We start from the raw sequence: 19400 nt of genomic DNA on the forward strand, positions 1-19400 counted from the left end.
TTGCATGCTCTTGATAAAGCTCAAAAGAAAAATATCAAGGTAATAATAATCAGTCAGCGACACAGATTTTTTGTCTTTAAAAATCTATGAATTAACATAAAGTACATTTATTTATCAGTTTCAACGTGGATGTGTAGAGATAAGTTGTCCCTCAATGATGTCGATGTGGGTTAATATTTAACAGCATGACACTGCAAACTGCAGCTGTCTGGTTAATCAGTTTCCACTCAGGTCAACAGAGAAAAACATCATTTGTACATTCATTAGCACAAAATGCCTCGAACGCTAGCCAACGTGGTACAGATTTAGGCAATCATCACAATCATGATCCCGATGACAAATCATGAAATAGCCTCCAGTAAATCATAATAATAGTCAGAAATGAGCAGGATGGGATTTGAGCTGTGAGATCATTGCTTCTGCAGCTTTTCGTGGGTCCAGTCTGCCCTCTAGTGACTAAATATGGTTACGGCACACAGACACGCGCGCGCACGCACACACGCACACACGCACCGCACACACTTCTGAATGCAAAAAGTAGTTCAAATGATATCAGGGACTTGAGAATGACAATTAACATTTTTTTTCAATACATGGATAGACTGCAGCCGTGCCTTGAGATACGAGTGCATTTACATACAATGTTTTTTATTTTATTTTAATTTTTTTAGATCCAAGGGAAGAAATGAAACATTAAGTCAAGGCACAACTGTAATTATAATTTAATAAGGTTAAAACAAATCTTCACTTCATTCCTATAATATCAGAATTATCATTATATAATATATATATATCTTGAGCAATGTAATGGTACCCGTAATGTGGTCATGCTGATACAAGGACAATTGTGCAAATGGTGCAGCAAGTCCTCAAGCACGTAATTGGCCAGCAGTAGTCAACAACAGTTATGCAAATAATGTGGAGTGATCAAGCTACAACAATGAATACGGTAATACTTTCACAACAGAGATGTTGAAAATTGGCACAAATAATAATAACAATAATAATAATAATAATAATAATAATCACCATAGAATTATGTTAATTGTTGAAGTTACTGGAAAGAGGGATAATGAGGAAAGGAGGGAAGATGTTTTTTTAATTATTGTAATATACCCATTTTTTGATGAGACTATAATATGATGTTGTTCTCTAAAAGAAAGTATGACTTCATTCTAAAAAAAACCTATTATTTTCATACAAATGGAAAAATACATTAATTTTGGAATATTAAATTTGTTCTGAAAAAAATAAACTATTCTCAAAATAAAACTCATGAAACGATGACTTTTCATACTATGACCTTTTATCGACTTAATCGGCATTTAAAAAATATATAACATTAACATTAACATTAACATTAATCTTTTTGGCTTGGAAATGTTTGACTTTATTCACAATACTATGAGTTTTTATGTGGACATGTTCCGATTTTCCTATTTCTAAAAAATAAGACTTGATTCTCATGTTGCGAATTTCTATGAGGGAAAAGTATGACTTTGTCCTATAAAAATATTAGTATTCATTTGATTTTTTTTCTGTCGAAAAATATGCAATATGCTCCATTCACTTAAAATTCACGTTATTCTTTTAATGTTATTATCTTGTATTTAAACAATTTTTATTGTCTTAATACACTGACTATTTATCAAGAAAAAAATTGAACTTTCTCATGATATTAAGAATTCATTTTTTTTAAAACAAAAAAAACAAAAACAAAACACTTTTTTTCAGATAAGAATGTGTTTTTATGTGGAAAAATATGACTCTATGGTTGTATGGTTACATTTTTTTAAATCTGGGGATAAAAACATAATGTTATTATATTCCAATTTGAAAGTCTGAATACAATACGAAGCCATAAATCAAATCTATCTATTGATTATAGATTTTGCAGTTTGTCTTCATCCAAAGCTGACGTTCAACACCTCGGGACGTTTTGTTCTCACCTGCAGAAACAAAAGGAAGGCACATTTAGATCAACATTATGTAATGTGTTTTTTATTTTTTTATTTATTGGCATTAACTAATTTAATAAAACGGAATCAAGAATATTGTACCTGCATTTGTGTATCAACATTTTCCAGACGCGGCCTGAAACTTTCAGCTGTGCAACCACCCGCCAATCCCAAATTGCGATGACCTGCACACAAACCAAATAACATTTGACCTTCAAAAATTGCATTCTTATGAGAATTAAGCCATATAGTATTTTGGGGAGACAAGGGATTATCTAAAAGAAAATAAATTCGTTTTATAGGGGGAAAAAAAAGGCCTTTTTATGATATATATTTTTCCATTAAAAAAAATTCCAGTCTTACGAAAAGGAAGCCATACAGTGTTTTAGGTAGAAAAAGGCGTAATCACATGAGAATAAATTTGGTTTATAGAGAAAGAAATAGCCTTTTTTTTTCAGTTAAATGATTGCCATCTTGGTAAAATTAAGTTATATGGTATTTTGAGAAAAAAATGTGTAATCATATGAAAATTAATAAATTTTATCCAAAATATTTTTTACACTGTTTGTGATACACAGAACTTTTCGAATCTTATAAGAATACATTTAAAAATCTTATTTATGTTTATTATTCTTTAAAGGAAAAATGTGCCTTTTAATTTAATTTAATTAATTTATTTATTTACAAAAATAAAGATGCATTTCTTCTGATTAAAGTTGTAAGATAAAAATAACTTGTAATCTTAGGTGAATGAAGTCATAACCTTTTTTGAATGAATTGTGTTAAAAAGGAATAATCTGTTGTTTTTTAAATTACAGAAAAACGTAGCAATTTAACAATTTATAATTCATTTTGTAATTCGATGAGAATAAAGTTGGAATCTTTCGAGAAACAAAAGTGTAATCTTATGACTATAATAGACAAAGTAAAGTGTAAAAAAAGAAAAAGGGAAGTAAAAAGGAAATATAATGAGAACAAAGTTGCGACGTTAGGAGAATAAAGAGGTACTTTGACGAGACTACGACAAAGCACCGTAATGTAATGTTGGAATGGAATGCAATGTAATGTGATGTAGGCCTCTTTTGAATGAGGTTGTCTCCCCAATATTTTTGAATGGCAAAGTAGTGTAAGACATACCTGTGTCTGTGAAGTCAAAGTAGTCTTCCTCGAAATCTATAAATCCACTGGAGTCGGCCCCTTTCCTTAAAAACCCAATTTCATCATTTTCGGCAGGAATGCTCACTTTTTTACGACCCGGCGGGAAACAGGAAAACTGTTTTGTTTGGATGATCTGAACTCACCAAGTTCCAAAACGGCCTTTTTTAACCAGGAAGACGATGAGAAGGACGATCGCGACGAGCAGCACGACCGCAGCCAGTGATCCGAATAGAGCTCCGTAGAAGCCCGGGCCCCGGCGGTAGCGCTCGCATCGTTGGCCGTAGTACTGCCTTATGTTCGATTCATAGCACCTCGAGGGGAAACGAGCAATCGTGCGTATTACAGTATAATTCCATCAAATACATGTGCCACATATTTCCTCATGTAATGGCCAGAGGCATTTATTTACTCAACTGCAGACTGTACCGTGGATTTATCTGAGAGGAGGACTGTTAGGGTCGACTGTTTGAGTAGGCAAAGCACCAGGCGATTTATTTGGAGACATGGAAAAGAAACCTTGGTGAGCAACTTCAACTCACACGTTTAGTACGCTACCTATTTGCTTCGGAAAGGCGGTAGCCTAAGCCAAATATGGACAAAGCGGATATAAAACTGGGCCAAAGAGAAGTAGCTGTCAGAGGGGCCATTTCCAGACACTCGTATGACAAAAGTACGGTCTTTTTTTTTTCAACGAAATTGACACTTTTATACTTAGTCCATATTAGAGAGTCACTCTCTGGAGATCTAAATAGCCAAAATAAAGGACCTTTAAAGAACGGAGGGTCCCATACTATAAGTGGCCACTAATTGAGGCCTGATGGTCATTAAACAATGATTAGATTGATTGATTGATTTCTCCTCTCTGGATATTGCATGCGCGCCTAATGTAGCGTCTTACCTGCACACGGCCCCTTTGCGGATATCATTGAGACATTGACCATGTCCGTTGCAGTAGTCAGGTGACGTCTTGCAGGGTCCAACGCACTGCCACTGACCCTCAATCACCTCAGGAGTGTAATTAGCAAATGCCAAGCAGTCGACAAAGGGCTGAATGTCTGTGACGTCTGATTGACAACACGACAGGTTTTTATTTGAGCACAAAGAGCAAAACATTACATTGGACTTACTGTTAATCTCAGGTATCTGGGGGACGACTTCCTTGAACAGCACGCTGGCGTTATCAAAGGCTTGAGAGATCTGCTGGATGTTTTCGCGCTCGCTCAGGATTTTTTCTAACTCGCCATGGAGCTGAGTGTTGAGCCAGTGGATTTGCGTGCCGTTGTTCTCATAGGCGTACTGAGCTCGGCTTGTGGCCGAAACGCCACTCGGTCTGCGGTGGGGAAACACATTGGCGCCAAATGAGGAAGACATTCAGGCTAGAAACAGAAAATAAAGGGCAGGGTTTCACATACGACAACTCTATGTCGTCCACTCGGGGATCAGCTTTCTTCAGCAGAGATTTTAACTGCAGGAGAAAACACAACTTAAATAACAAATCCTTTATGACAGGAGTTTACAGTGGAGCCTCCAAAGCGCAACACGAGGCATCTATTTGAGGGGGGGTGAGTTGACTCCGCATCTAGGGCCATATTCTCCCGTTTGTTCAAAACTCTTTTAACTCATTGATGTCTGAAGCTCGCTGTAATTTCTGGAGCGTGGAGTTTTCCTGAGACATGAATGCCATAGAAATTCATTTGGGAAAATATATCCCACATTAAATGTGAAATTAACTTCCATACATGTTTTTTTTGAGTCTGTATGAAACAAATCAAATAAAAGTAATTCAATCTGAATACTGTGCTTATGACTAAATACATGTTTGGAGGTCCATCAATAGAAAAGCGGGTAAGCCAATCAACTGTGCCTTGAAACCAGCTTGCGCAACGATGACCACGTGCAAGTCACTTAAACGTATTTCATGACCAACATAGATCAAATAAAAACAAATGATTCAAAATCCAACTCACCATCGCACCATAACATGAGCAGTTGTTGTGAGCGGCACCTTCAGACAAAGCATGTTAAAAGCTGAAAAGCTCCTCACAAGTGAAAGAGTTCCATGCATTATCCCGATATTTTTCAGCAGTTAATGGAATACAATGTTTCGCCGTCGGCGTAACGTGGTAGGGACACATTCCTGCCATCGGGCAGTCGGTGAGCGTATGCGTGCCAGGTCTGTCCCGCATCATCAACACGAGTCAGCTGTCACCGAGCCGTGGGACTAATGACTGAATGAATTAATATGCGCAATAAGATGTTTCAACTTCACGAGGTGCTAGACTTCCAGCCGCTTCTGGAGTACGGAAGAGGAAAAGTGCTTAAGTCCACGGGAGAATCGGCGCGCAGATCCAAATTTGACACATGAACGCCCACCTTTTTGGTCGCTCCATCCAGAGTGCGTAGCTGACACGAGGGTGCGTGCATGATAAGATTTGAGTTAATGAGAGAATGAGCGCAGCCAGAAGAGTGTGCAGCTTCGTGCCTTCTCAGACTTACGTGCGTGGGAGAATATGACCGTAAGTGCTTTTTTGAGACACTGCTTTGAAGGCCACGATTTGAGGTGAGGGGCTAATTTGTTTTAGTTGACAAAGCACCAGGCGAAGACTTTATTAGAGCTGAAAAACTACGAACCATTTGAAGAAGCCTGACAGGCGTGTAACGCTCAGTTAGTATTGAAGAAAGGCCGTCATCAGTCGACGACATACCGAGGGATTAACTCAGGCATGGTGTCTGTTAGATGTAGAACATTTCATTCATAAATATGTGAACAGTGGGCATCAAACCCTCTGAATTATTGCAGAAAACAATTCATCGAATGTATTATTATTACGATTACTGTCATGGTTATTTATTGGTGTCTTCATTCATTCAGTCATTTATTTATGATTTATACTTTTGTAAATGTGCCGAAGTTAGCATAGAGCTAATTTACTTTCGTCGTCCCTCGGCAGGTGACTTAAAACATAGACAATACAATCAACAAACAACAATTTAAATCATCCCACTGGTCGGCACCCAATTTCGGGAGGTGAAAAGCAAAAGATGACATCACACATGAGAACGGTTTTGAACTGAAAGTTTGACTTTGGACGTTCCACTGTATTAATGCAATAAAATGTGTACCTTCCTAATTAGCGTGTTGAAAAAAGGGATTTTGAGTTCACGGTTCAGAGAGCGCTCCATCTTTCGGCTTGCTTCAATAACATTTCCTGGTCTATAGTGAGAAAAACAGACATAAATTGAAAAAGAAAGCTTGAGTTGAGTTAAGCAAGTAATTTGCACAACTTGATCAGTAAACTTACAGTAACTTGATGACTTCTACTTTTTCAAAGGCTTGGGGATTGGGTGTTTTGCACAGTACTTCAAGCTGAAAAGGTTTGGTAAATAATGCACAGGTTAGCTTTAGTTCCCATCCATCCATCCACTACCCTCTGTTTTGGCCCCCGGTAATTTCCCCCCTTATAAATCTAAAAAAAATAATACCCGCAGTGAAAACAACAATTTCCTAGCTTGAGGGTAAAGTTCCTGCGGTTGAATGTCCACTGTTTTGAAAATTATATTTCCGAAATGGATTAAAAAGCTTGATGGAAAATGGTAATTTCTCCGGGTACTCTGGTTTCCTCCCACACTCCAGAAATATTCATGCTACAGTATGCTCATAGGAGACTGTAGGTGTGAATGTGAGTGTGAATGGTTGTTTGTCTATATGTGCCCTGCGATTGGCTGGCAACCAGTCCAGGGTTTACCGTGCTTCTGGCCCAAAGCCAGATGGAGCCGATCCCAGCTGACTATGCGTGAGAGGCGGGGCACACACAGGGCTAGTTTTCAGCCAATCGCAGGGCATACACAAATAACCATTCACACCTATGGGCAATTTTGAGTATCAATTAACCTAACTTGCATGTTTTTTGGAATCCAGAGTACCTGGAGAACCCAGAACCTCAGGACAGTGAGGCAGATGTGCTAACCACTATCCTACCGTGCTGCACTCAAACGATAATAAAGTATCTCTACCTCCTTTAGTAACTTGTCGATGAAACGTATCGACTCTGGTGAGAGCAAATCATAATAAGAATCCATAAAACCGATCTTGACGTCCAGTGTAATATTCACTTTTCGAGAAGGTATTGCTGAAGAATCTGTAAGGAAGGGCGTGGGGGTGGAATCACATACACATACAGTAAATATAAAAGCAAACAACAAACACAAATACACTATACAGGAGGTCCTCGATTAAGGGCGTTGCGTATTGATGATGGTGACAAAACGTAGGAAACAGCGAATATGTATGTATGTCGGAATACCCTGTAGTCAGTAACAATCAGTAACCTACGCTAACGCAGTAGTAAAGTGATAATTACAGTCAATATTTGTATGGAAAACATGTTTAAGCCATAAATATAAGACAGGGTTTTCACTGCAAATGAAATCAATCAATATCAAACAGGATGCCTGTACAGTATATTTATTTTGTATTTTTGGGTAATATTTAAGAAAATGTTTTTTTTAAAAAACAATAAAATATATGTGTAAATAATAAAGTGTTTGTTTGAGCCAGAGGGGGACATACGCATGTGTAAGAATAATCGGAATGGTAACACCTCAATTTAATCCAAGAAAAAGCCTGTAAAACAATCAAATGAAGAACTGTAAGTAAGACAGTAGCTGAGCATGTCTCGGTTTGCAGCATGACGACGTATTCGTACGCTGTTGCTCAAACTAGTTCATCACTCCGATCGTAACCTTGAAATGTCATTTACCATTACTGTTGGTAATCGAGGATTCCCTGTAGTAGTACCTTGAAGTTGCACAGTATGGAGTTTGACCAAAATTTTGGCCAAAAATATGTTCCAGAATTTGAGCCCCCATAGCCACAATTTCATGTTTGACCAGTGATTGCGATTGTGGTCACACTTCGAGGTACCACTGCAAATCATTTAGAAAGGTAGTCTTTCTTACCAATATTAGCAGGTGTGTAGTTTTGTCCAAAGGTGCAGGTTTCTCCAAAGGTATTATCTTGGCAAAGGCAGTGGCACTGACCAAGTTCTGTACTGAACGTACAGTTCCCCGCCGAACAATGACAATCCTCGTCTCTGCACTGAGGGGTCGTGGATTCACCCGTTGCTGTGGGAGTGGATTGCGACTCGGCAACGGTAGGAGATGTTGTAATGAGGACTTCTGTGGATGCTGCGGCATTCGTCCCGACATGTGTAATGCCGGATCGTGTCGAAGGTGTGGTGCTAGAAGAGAGTGTGTAAACTGTGTGGTCTGCTGTTGTAGGTGGATCAGAGGTTTCCGTCTGGATGGTAGTTGTTGAAGCAGAGTTGACCACTGTGGTAGATATGGTGATTGTTGGTGTAACTGTAGCTGTGCTTGAGGGAGTACTAAAGTGAGAGTTTGCAGTGTCTGTGGAAGAACTGAATGTTGCTGTGGAGTGAGCATTGTCAGTAGTTTGCACCTTAGTAGGGGTTTCAGGTGATGTGTTTGATTCTATTGAATCTGTGGGCGTAATTGTTGTCACAGATTTTGTCTGTGGCTCAGATGTGGAGGATAATCTATTTGATGAGGTTTCTAGACTGGTTGGTTTAGTCTGCATTGACTTTGTATTCAAATTTGGCGACTCTGTGTTGTGCTCATTAAGTGTTGATCCTCCAAATGTCACGGTTGTTTCAGATGTAAATTGTGGTTTTGAAGATGAATACATACTCATTGTTGCTGGTTCATTGCTGGTAAGTGAGGACTGAGTTTTTTCCAGATTGTTTGGTGTTGTATCAGTGTTAAATCCAGAAGAGGTTTGACTCAACTGGGTACTCATTGGCGGGTATGTGGAAGGCACATTTTGAGAAACTTGAGTATATGTGGAAGAACTGAATATTATTGTGGAGTGATTATCGTCATTGGTAGTTTGCGCAGTTCCCTTATGGGTGGATGTTTCAGAGGATGCTGTGGGCATAATGGTCGCCACAGCTGTAGTCTGTGGCAGCGAAGAGGAGGACATTCCCCTTGTTAAGGTTTCTTGATTGGTTGGTATAGTTAGAGTTGCCTTTGTGTACAAATAGGTTGTTCCCGATGTAAATGTTGGTTCTGAAGATGAATAAGTACTCGTTGATGATAGTTGATTGCTGGTTAGAGAGGATTGAGTTCTTTCCAGATTCACTGGTGTTGTGTCAGTCTTATAATTAGATGAAGTATGGCTCAACTGGGTGGTCATTAGAGGCAATGTGGACGACAAACCCGAAGACACTTCAGTATCTGTGGAAGAACTGAATGTTGCTGTGGATAGATCGTTGTCGGTAGCTTGGATGGTTCCGCTTGTGGTGGATGCTTCAATTGGTGTGTGTGATTCTGTGGGCAGGATTGAAGTCATTGAAGTTGTATGTGACTTTGAAGATGATATTGCACTTGTTGATGGTTCCTGACTGCTTGACTCAGTATCGTTGTCATTCGGTGTTGATCTTCCAAATGTCACTGCTGTTTCAGATGTAAACTCTGGTTCTGAAGGTGAAGGCATGACTGTTGTTGATGGCTCAAGACCGGTTACAGAGGAGTGAGTTGTTTCCAGATTAATTAATGTTGTTTCAGTCAACAGAGTGGTCATTGGGGGAAATATTGAAGGCACACCTGATGATAGTTCAGTATCAGTGGGAGAACTGAATGTTGATGTGGAATGCTCATTATTGGTAGTTTGCATAGTTCCCATTGTGGTGGATGTTTCAGGTGAGATGTTAGATTCAGTTGTTTCTGTGGACATGAATGTTGTCACAAATGTGGTCTGCTGACCCAAAGAGGAGGACAATTGATTTGTTGATGTAGCTTGACTTGTTGGTTTTGTTTCAGTTGACTGTGTCTCATACTCATTAGGTGTTGATCCTTCAAATGTGACAGTTGTTTCAGATGGAAAGTGTGGTTTTGAAGATAAATACATACTTGTTGTTGCTGGTTCATTTCTGGTGAGAGAGGACCATGTTGTTTTCAGATTGATTGGTGTTGTGTCAGTGTTATATCCAGAAGAAGTATGACTCAACTGGGAGGTCATTTGAGGAAATGTGGACGACAAACCCGAAGACACTTCAGTATCTGTGGAAGAACTGAATGTTGCTGTGGATAGATCATTGTTGGTAGATTGGATGGATCCGCTTGATGTATCTTGACTTGTTGGTTTTGTTTCAGTTGACATTGTATAAAACCTTGTTGACGGTGTGTCATACTCATTAGGCGTTGATCCTCCAAATGTAACAGTTGTTTCAGATGGAAAGTGTGGTTTTGAAGATGAATACATACTCATTGTTGCTGGTTCATTGCTGGTTAGAGAGGATTGAGTTGTTTCCAGATTCACTGGTGTTGTGTCAGTCTTATAATTAGATGAAGTGTGGCTCAACTGGGTGGTCATTAGAGGCAATGTGGACGACAAACCCGAAGACACTTCAGTATCTGTGGAAGAACTGAATGTTGCTGTGGATAGATCGTTGTCGGTAGCTTGGATGGTTCCGCTTGTGGTGGATGCTTCAATTGGTGTGTGTGATTCTGTGGGCAGGATTGAAGTCATTGAAGTTGTATGTGACTTTGAAGATGATATTGCACTTGTTGATGGTTCCTGACTGCTTGACTCAGTATCGTTGTCATTCGGTGTTGATCTTCCAAATGTCACTGCTGTTTCAGATGTAAACTCTGGTTCTGAAGGTGAAGGCATGACTGTTGTTGATGGCTCAAGACCGGTTACAGAGGAGTGAGTTGTTTCCAGATTAATTAATGTTGTTTCAGTCAACAGAGTGGTCATTGGGGGAAATATTGAAGGCACACCTGATGATAGTTCAGTATCAGTGGGAGAACTGAATGTTGATGTGGAATGCTCATTATTGGTAGTTTGCATAGTTCCCATTGTGGTGGATGTTTCAGGTGAGATGTTAGATTCAGTTGTTTCTGTGGACATGAATGTTGTCACAAATGTGGTCTGCTGACCCAAAGAGGAGGACAATTGATTTGTTGATGTAGCTTGACTTGTTGGTTTTGTTTCAGTTGACTGTGTCTCATACTCATTAGGTGTTGATCCTTCAAATGTGACAGTTGTTTCAGATGGAAAGTGTGGTTTTGAAGATAAATACATACTTGTTGTTGCTGGTTCATTTCTGGTGAGAGAGGACCATGTTGTTTTCAGATTGATTGGTGTTGTGTCAGTGTTATATCCAGAAGAAGTATGACTCAACTGGGAGGTCATTTGAGGAAATGTGGACGACAAACCCGAAGACACTTCAGTATCTGTGGAAGAACTGAATGTTGCTGTGGATAGATCATTGTTGGTAGATTGGATGGATCCGCTTGATGTATCTTGACTTGTTGGTTTTGTTTCAGTTGACATTGTATAAAACCTTGTTGACGGTGTGTCATACTCATTAGGCGTTGATCCTCCAAATGTGACAGTTGTTTCAGATGTAAATTGTGGTTTTGAAGATGAATACATACTCATTGTTGCTGGTTCATTGCTGGTTAGAGAGGATTGAGTTGTTTCCAGATTCACTGGTGTTGTGTCAGTCTTATAATTAGATGAAGTATGGCTCAACTGGGTGGTCATTAGAGGCAATGTGGACGACAAACCCGAAGGCACTTCAGTATCTGTGGAAGAACTGAATGTTGCTGTGGATAGATCATTGTTGGTAGATTGGATGGATCCGCTTGATGTATCTTGACTTGTTGGTTTTGTTTCAGTTGACATTGTATAAAACCTTGTTGACGGTGTGTCATACTCATTAGGCGTTGATCCTCCAAATGTGACAGTTGTTTCAGATGTAAATTGTGGTTTTGAAGATGAATACATACTCATTGTTGCTGGTTCATTGCTGGTTAGAGAGGATTGAGTTCTTTCCAGATTCACTGGTGTTGTGTCAGTCTTATAATTAGATGAAGTATGGCTCAACTGGGTGGTCATTAGAGGCAATGTGGACGACAAACCCGAAGACACTTCAGTATCTGTGGAAGAACTGAATGTTGCTGTGGATAGATCGTTGTCGGTAGCTTGGATGGTTCCGCTTGTGGTGGATGCTTCAATTGGTGTGTGTGATTCTGTGGGCAGGATTGAAGTCATTGAAGTTGTATGTGACTTTGAAGATGATATTGCACTTGTTGATGGTTCCTGACTGCTTGACTCAGTATCGTTGTCATTCGGTGTTGATCTTCCAAATGTCACTGCTGTTTCAGATGTAAACTCTGGTTCTGAAGGTGAAGGCATGACTGTTGTTGATGGCTCAAGACCGGTTACAGAGGAGTGAGTTGTTTCCAGATTAATTAATGTTGTTTCAGTCAACAGAGTGGTCATTGGGGGAAATATTGAAGGCACACCTGATGATAGTTCAGTATCAGTGGGAGAACTGAATGTTGATGTGGAATGCTCATTATTGGTAGTTTGCATAGTTCCCATTGTGGTGGATGTTTCAGGTGAGATGTTAGATTCAGTTGTTTCTGTGGACATGAATGTTGTCACAAATGTGGTCTGCTGACCCAAAGAGGAGGACAATTGATTTGTTGATGTAGCTTGACTTGTTGGTTTTGTTTCAGTTGACTGTGTCTCATACTCATTAGGTGTTGATCCTTCAAATGTGACAGTTGTTTCAGATGGAAAGTGTGGTTTTGAAGATAAATACATACTCGTTGTTGCTGGTTCATTGCTGGTTAGAGAGGATTGAGTTGTTTCCAGATTCACTGGTGTTGTGTCAGTCTTATAATTAGATGAAGTATGGCTCAACTGGGTGGTCATTAGAGGCAATGTGGACGACAAACCCGAAGACACTTCAGTATCTGTGGAAGAACTGAATGTTGCTGTGGATAGATCGTTGTCGGTAGCTTGGATGGTTCCGCTTGTGGTGGATGCTTCAATTGGTGTGTGTGATTCTGTGGGCAGGATTGAAGTCATTGAAGTTGTATGTGACTTTGAAGATGATATTGCACTTGTTGATGGTTCCTGACTGCTTGACTCAGTATCGTTGTCATTCGGTGTTGATCTTCCAAATGTCACTGCTGTTTCAGATGTAAACTCTGGTTCTGAAGGTGAAGGCATGACTGTTGTTGATGGCTCAAGACCGGTTACAGAGGAGTGAGTTGTTTCCAGATTAATTAATGTTGTTTCAGTCAACAGAGTGGTCATTGGGGGAAATATTGAAGGCACACCTGATGATAGTTCAGTATCAGTGGGAGAACTGAATGTTGATGTGGAATGCTCATTATTGGTAGTTTGCATAGTTCCCATTGTGGTGGATGTTTCAGGTGAGATGTTAGATTCAGTTGTTTCTGTGGACATGAATGTTGTCACAAATGTGGTCTGCTGACCCAAAGAGGAGGACAATTGATTTGTTGATGTAGCTTGACTTGTTGGTTTTGTTTCAGTTGACTGTGTCTCATACTCATTAGGTGTTGATCCTTCAAATGTGACAGTTGTTTCAGATGGAAAGTGTGGTTTTGAAGATGAATACATACTCATTGTTGCTGGTTCATTGCTGGTTAGAGAGGATTGAGTTGTTTCCAGATTCACTGGTGTTGTGTCAGTCTTATAATTAGATGAAGTATGGCTCAACTGGGTGGTCATTAGAGGCAATGTGGACGACAAACCCGAAGACACTTCAGTATCTGTGGAAGAACTGAATGTTGCTGTGGATAGATCGTTGTCGGTAGCTTGGATGGTTCCGCTTGTGGTGGATGCTTCAATTGGTGTGTGTGATTCTGTGGGCAGGATTGAAGTCATTGAAGTTGTATGTGACTTTGAAGATGATATTGCACTTGTTGATGGTTCCTGACTGCTTGACTCAGTATCGTTGTCATTCGGTGTTGATCTTCCAAATGTCACTGCTGTTTCAGATGTAAACTCTGGTTCTGAAGGTGAAGGCATGACTGTTGTTGATGGCTCAAGACCGGTTACAGAGGAGTGAGTTGTTTCCAGATTAATTAATGTTGTTTCAGTCAACAAAGTGGTCATTGGGGGAAATATTGAAGGCACACCTGATGATAGTTCAGTATCAGTGGGAGAACTGAATGTTGATGTGGAATGCTCATTATTGGTAGTTTGCATAGTTCCCATTGTGGTGGATGTTTCAGGTGAGATGTTAGATTCAGTTGTTTCTGTGGACATGAATGTTGTCACAAATGTGGTCTGCTGACCCAAAGAGGAGGACAATTGATTTGTTGATGTAGCTTGACTTGTTGGTTTTGTTTCAGTTGACTGTGTCTCATACTCATTAGGTGTTGATCCTTCAAATGTGACAGTTGTTTCAGATGGAAAGTGTGGTTTTGAAGATGAATACATACTCATTGTTGCTGGTTCATTGCTGGTTAGAGAGGATTGAGTTGTTTCCAGATTCACTGGTGTTGTGTCAGTCTTATAATTAGATGAAGTATGGCTCAACTGGGTGGTCATTAGAGGCAATGTGGACGACAAACCCGAAGACACTTCAGTATCTGTGGAAGAACTGAATGTTGCTGTGGATAGATCGTTGTCGGTAGCTTGGATGGTTCCGCTTGTGGTGGATGCTTCAATTGGTGTGTGTGATTCTGTGGGCAGGATTGAAGTCATTGAAGTTGTATGTGACTTTGAAGATGATATTGCACTTGTTGATGGTTCCTGACTGCTTGACTCAGTATCGTTGTCATTCGGTGTTGATCTTCCAAATGTCACTGCTGTTTCAGATGTAAACTCTGGTTCTGAAGGTGAAGGCATGACTGTTGTTGATGGCTCAAGACCGGTTACAGAGGAGTGAGTTGTTTCCAGATTAATTAATGTTGTTTCAGTCAACAAAGTGGTCATTGGGGGAAATATTGAAGGCACACCTGATGATAGTTCAGTATCAGTGGGAGAACTGAATGTTGATGTGGAATGCTCATTATTGGTAGTTTGCATAGTTCCCATTGTGGTGGATGTTTCAGGTGAGATGTTAGATTCAGTTGTTTCTGTGGACATGAATGTTGTCACAAATGTGGTCTGCTGACCCAAAGAGGAGGACAATTGATTTGTTGATGTAGCTTGACTTGTTGGTTTTGTTTCAGTTGACTGTGTCTCATACTCATTAGGTGTTGATCCTTCAAATGTGACAGTTGTTTCAGATGGAAAGTGTGGTTTTGAAGATGAATACATACTCATTGTTGCTGGTTCATTGCTGGTTAGAGAGGATTGAGTTGTTTCCAGATTCACTGGTGTTGTGTCAGTCTTATAATTAGATGAAGTATGGCTCAACTGGGTGGTCATTAGAGGCAATGTGGACGACAAACCCGAAGACACTTCAGTATCTGTGGAAGAACTGAATGTTGCTGTGGATAGATCGTTGTCGGTAGCTTGGATGGTTCCGCTTGTGGTGGATGCTTCAATTGGTGTGTGTGATTCTGTGGGCAGGATTGAAGTCATTGAAGTTGTATGTGACTTTGAAGATGATATTGCACTTGTTGATGGTTCCTGACTGCTTGACTCAGTATCGTTGTCATTCGGTGTTGATCTTCCAAATGTCACTGCTGTTTCAGATGTAAACTCTGGTTCTGAAGGTGAAGGCATGACTGTTGTTGATGGCTCAAGACCGGTTACAGAGGAGTGAGTTGTTTCCAGATTAATTAATGTTGTTTCAGTCAACAGAGTGGTCATTGGGGGAAATATTGAAGGCACACCTGATGATAGTTCAGTATCAGTGGGAGAACTGAATGTTGATGTGGAATGCTCATTATTGGTAGTTTGCATAGTTCCCATTGTGGTGGATGTTTCAGGTGAGATGTTAGATTCAGTTGTTTCTGTGGACATGAATGTTGTCACAAATGTGGTCTGCTGACCCAAAGAGGAGGACAATTGATTTGTTGATGTAGCTTGACTTGTTGGTTTTGTTTCAGTTGACTGTGTCTCATACTCATTAGGTGTTGATCCTTCAAATGTGACAGTTGTTTCAGATGGAAAGTGTGGTTTTGAAGATAAATACATACTCGTTGTTGCTGGTTCATTGCTGGTTAGAGAGGATTGAGTTGTTTCCAGATTCACTGGTGTTGTGTCAGTCTTATAATTAGATGAAGTATGGCTCAACTGGGTGGTCATTAGAGGCAATGTGGACGACAAACCCGAAGACACTTCAGTATCTGTGGAAGAACTGAATGTTGCTGTGGATAGATCATTGTTGGTAGATTGGATGGATCCACTTGATGTATCTTGACTTGTTGGTTTTGTTTCAGTTGACATTGTATAAAACCTTGTTGACGGTGTGTCATACTCATTAGGTGTTGATCCTCCAAATGTAACAGTTTTTTCAGATGTAAATTGTGGTTTTGAAGATGAATACATACTCATTGTTGCTGGTTCATTGCTGGTTAGAGAGGATTGAGTTGTTTCCAGATTCACTGGTGTTGTGTCAGTGTTATATCCAGAAGAAGTATGACTCAACTGGGAGGTCATTTGAGGAAATGTGGGAAGCAAGCTTGGAGAAACTTGAGTAGATGTGAACGAACTGAATATTGCTGTGGAGTGATTATCATCTTTGGTAGTTTGCGTAGTTCCCTTGCGGCTAGATGTTTCAGGTGATGTATTTGATTCAGTTGAGGCTGTGGGCATGACGGTTGCCACAGGTGTAGTCTCTGACAATGAAGAGGAGGATATTCCACCTGTCACAAATGTAGTTTGCTGCCCTGAAGAGGAAGAGGAGGAATTTTTGGGCATGATTTGCACAGGTGTAGTGTGTGGCTCTGACGATGGGAATAAACCATATGCATTTGTTTCATGATCGGTTGGTGTTGGAGGTGTTGGTGCTTTGGACTCTGCAGAAGGACTGGGGATTTCTTTCAAAATATTTGACCTTATCACATCTGATATTTGATACATTGTTTGTCCCAAAACATCTGGACGCTCTTGGACAATAGAATCAATTTTAGTTAGCGCCGTTCCATAATGGTCGTCAGCCTGTTTTCCATTTGGTTTTCCTGTGAAATTAGATATATTCAGACAGTTAATCTATGTGCTTAGATCCAAACACGTGCACAGACATTTCCGGTGGCAGTTGCTCTCGTCCCCCCAAAAAAGTTACCCATCAGCAAAATGATTCAAAAAAAGTCTATACCCCACCATCCAAATGGCAGGTTTTTGTGATATATATAAATAAGATCAAGATAAATCCTTTTAACCCCCCCCCCCACACACACACACACTATTAGCCTATGTTCACACTGTAGGGCATGATGATGATATTTTTATTTTATTCAATCTTTTTATTTCATCATTCACATTGCAAAAACAAGTGCGACTTCTACTGGATACAGAATGTGTCTGTGATGTCACACGCATGCGCACAAAACAGGACGTCACATTGCACATGCGCACAAACAGAAGGTGCCGCGTTGACAGAAGACAATACGTCATGACGCATTTGCGGTAATATCAAGGATTTTGTGAAAACGGAGCCAAAATATTCTTATATTTAGCAGTTCTAAAAGATGTTCTTTCTTACGAAATATACTTCCAAAGGTGCTATTTGCCTGAAAATTTCACCAGATGTCTCAAGATTTCTAACAGAGGAGTGCAAAGAATAATCAGAAGTTGTCCAAGAGTCAAGGACCACTTGTGGAGAGCTTCAAAAAGACCTGGAAGTAGCAGGTACTGTTGTCACAAGGAAAGCAGTGAGTAATGTACTCCGCCCCCATGGCCCGTATGCGCGCTCATCACGCAAGACCCCATTGCCGGGAAAAAAGCATGTCAAAGCTCGTTTAAAGTTTGCTGAACAACATTTGGACAAGCCAGTTAAATACTGGGAGAATATAGTCTGGTCGGATGAGCGCAAAATTGAACTGTTTGGATGCCATAATGCATACCACGTTTGGAGGAGAAATGGCACTGCACATCACCCTAAAGACACCAGACCAACAGTGAGGTTTGGAGGACAGAATATGATGGTGTCAGGCTGCTTTTCAGAAAATGCTACTGGCAAACTTCCCATTACTGAAGGAAGGATGAATGGGCATCTGTACCGAGACATTCTTCACAAAAATCTGCTGCCATCTACGAGGATGATGAAAATGAAACGAGGGTGGACATTTCAGCAGGATAATGATCCAAAACATACTGCCAATGAAACTCTCAACTGGTTTCAAAGAAAAAAAATAAAGCAGCTAGAATGTCCTAACCAATCAACTGAATTAAATCCAATCGAAAATCTATAGAAAGAACTGAAACTCAAGGTCCATAAAAACAAAACAAAACACTGAACCTTCAACATTTGAAGACTGCTTGTGTGGAGGAATGGATCAAAATAACACCAGAGCACTGCTTGTGACTAGTTTCTCTATACAGGGGGCATCTTGACGCTGTCATTGCAAACAAAGGCTTTTGTACTAAGTACTAAAAAAATATAAATTGGTGTGTTCAATACTTTTTCCATGTGTCATCACACAACTTCTTTTCTGCTCTACTTTTTTTGTATGTATGGATTACTTGGGTTGTTCCCAACATCTGGTAAAATTTAAATGTTCATGTCACTAGCACCTTTGGAAATATACGTATTTGAGAAAATGGTGACGTATTAAATAATTAATTCAGCCGCTGTAGCCTTAGCTAACCCATAACCTGTACAAGTCAAGTCAAAAAACAAAAATACAGTATTACAGAGGAGGAAAGTAAAAATAAACTAATATAACAATTGCACAAGTGAACTGCACAAACACACACACGCACACACACACATATATATATATATACAATTTAATAAATAGTAAATAACAATACCCAAATTTGTACATACTCACTTTTCATTTTCCCTCTGAATTAATCACTTGCACAATCTTACTTTGAGACATACAAGTATCTGCAAATAGACACGAATTCACATTGTTTCATTGCAAACTAAATGAGAGACTTACCTCGTTCTTGTGTGTTTATCGCACTGAACGAAACCAGCAACATGACGGTTGCGTTCATAAGAACAGTGGACAACCTCCTCCACATCTTCATGTTCCCTTGTCAGGTACGCATCCGAAAGGTGTACGCCTGAATCATTTCACCATATCCACATAGATGGGGAAAATATTCAATGATCTCGGTGCCACTGCTTATGGTCTAGTTCAGTTTGATCCTGCTGCATCTAATCGTACATGTATCTAGTGTGTCATAAATGATCAACAAGTCAACTGAGATCGTTGCTGATATCGTGGCCTCCCTCTGCAAATGTTTCATGTATTGGAGCATGACGTCGTAAAGACTTGTGAAGTCCCGTGAATGTACACGCACACGCACACGCACACATACTTGTATAGGTCTTGGGACAATGCTTGGATGGGCGAGGTGGGGTGCGG

At 39.9% G+C, this 19400-nt stretch overlaps 1 protein-coding gene across 1 annotated transcript; it reads right to left on the reverse strand.

Annotated features, from left to right (window-relative positions):
* Nucleotides 1-1904: 1904 nt before the first annotated feature.
* On the reverse strand, nucleotides 1905-19059 carry LOC133408492 (mucin-3A). Its single transcript, XM_061687483.1, has 9 exons — nucleotides 18969-19059; nucleotides 7131-7255; nucleotides 6419-6483; nucleotides 4244-4446; nucleotides 4015-4180; nucleotides 3260-3427; nucleotides 3096-3160; nucleotides 2061-2143; nucleotides 1905-1949 (listed from the first exon to the last, which is right to left on the reverse strand). Exons 1-9 carry the CDS (start codon nucleotides 19057-19059, stop codon nucleotides 1905-1907), a joined length of 1011 nt encoding a protein of 336 aa, XP_061543467.1.
* Nucleotides 19060-19400: the final 341 nt, after the last annotated feature.

Source organism: Phycodurus eques, chromosome 10 (assembly GCF_024500275.1).
Source record: "Phycodurus eques isolate BA_2022a chromosome 10, UOR_Pequ_1.1, whole genome shotgun sequence".
NCBI classification, from domain to species: domain Eukaryota; kingdom Metazoa; phylum Chordata; class Actinopteri; order Syngnathiformes; family Syngnathidae; genus Phycodurus; species Phycodurus eques.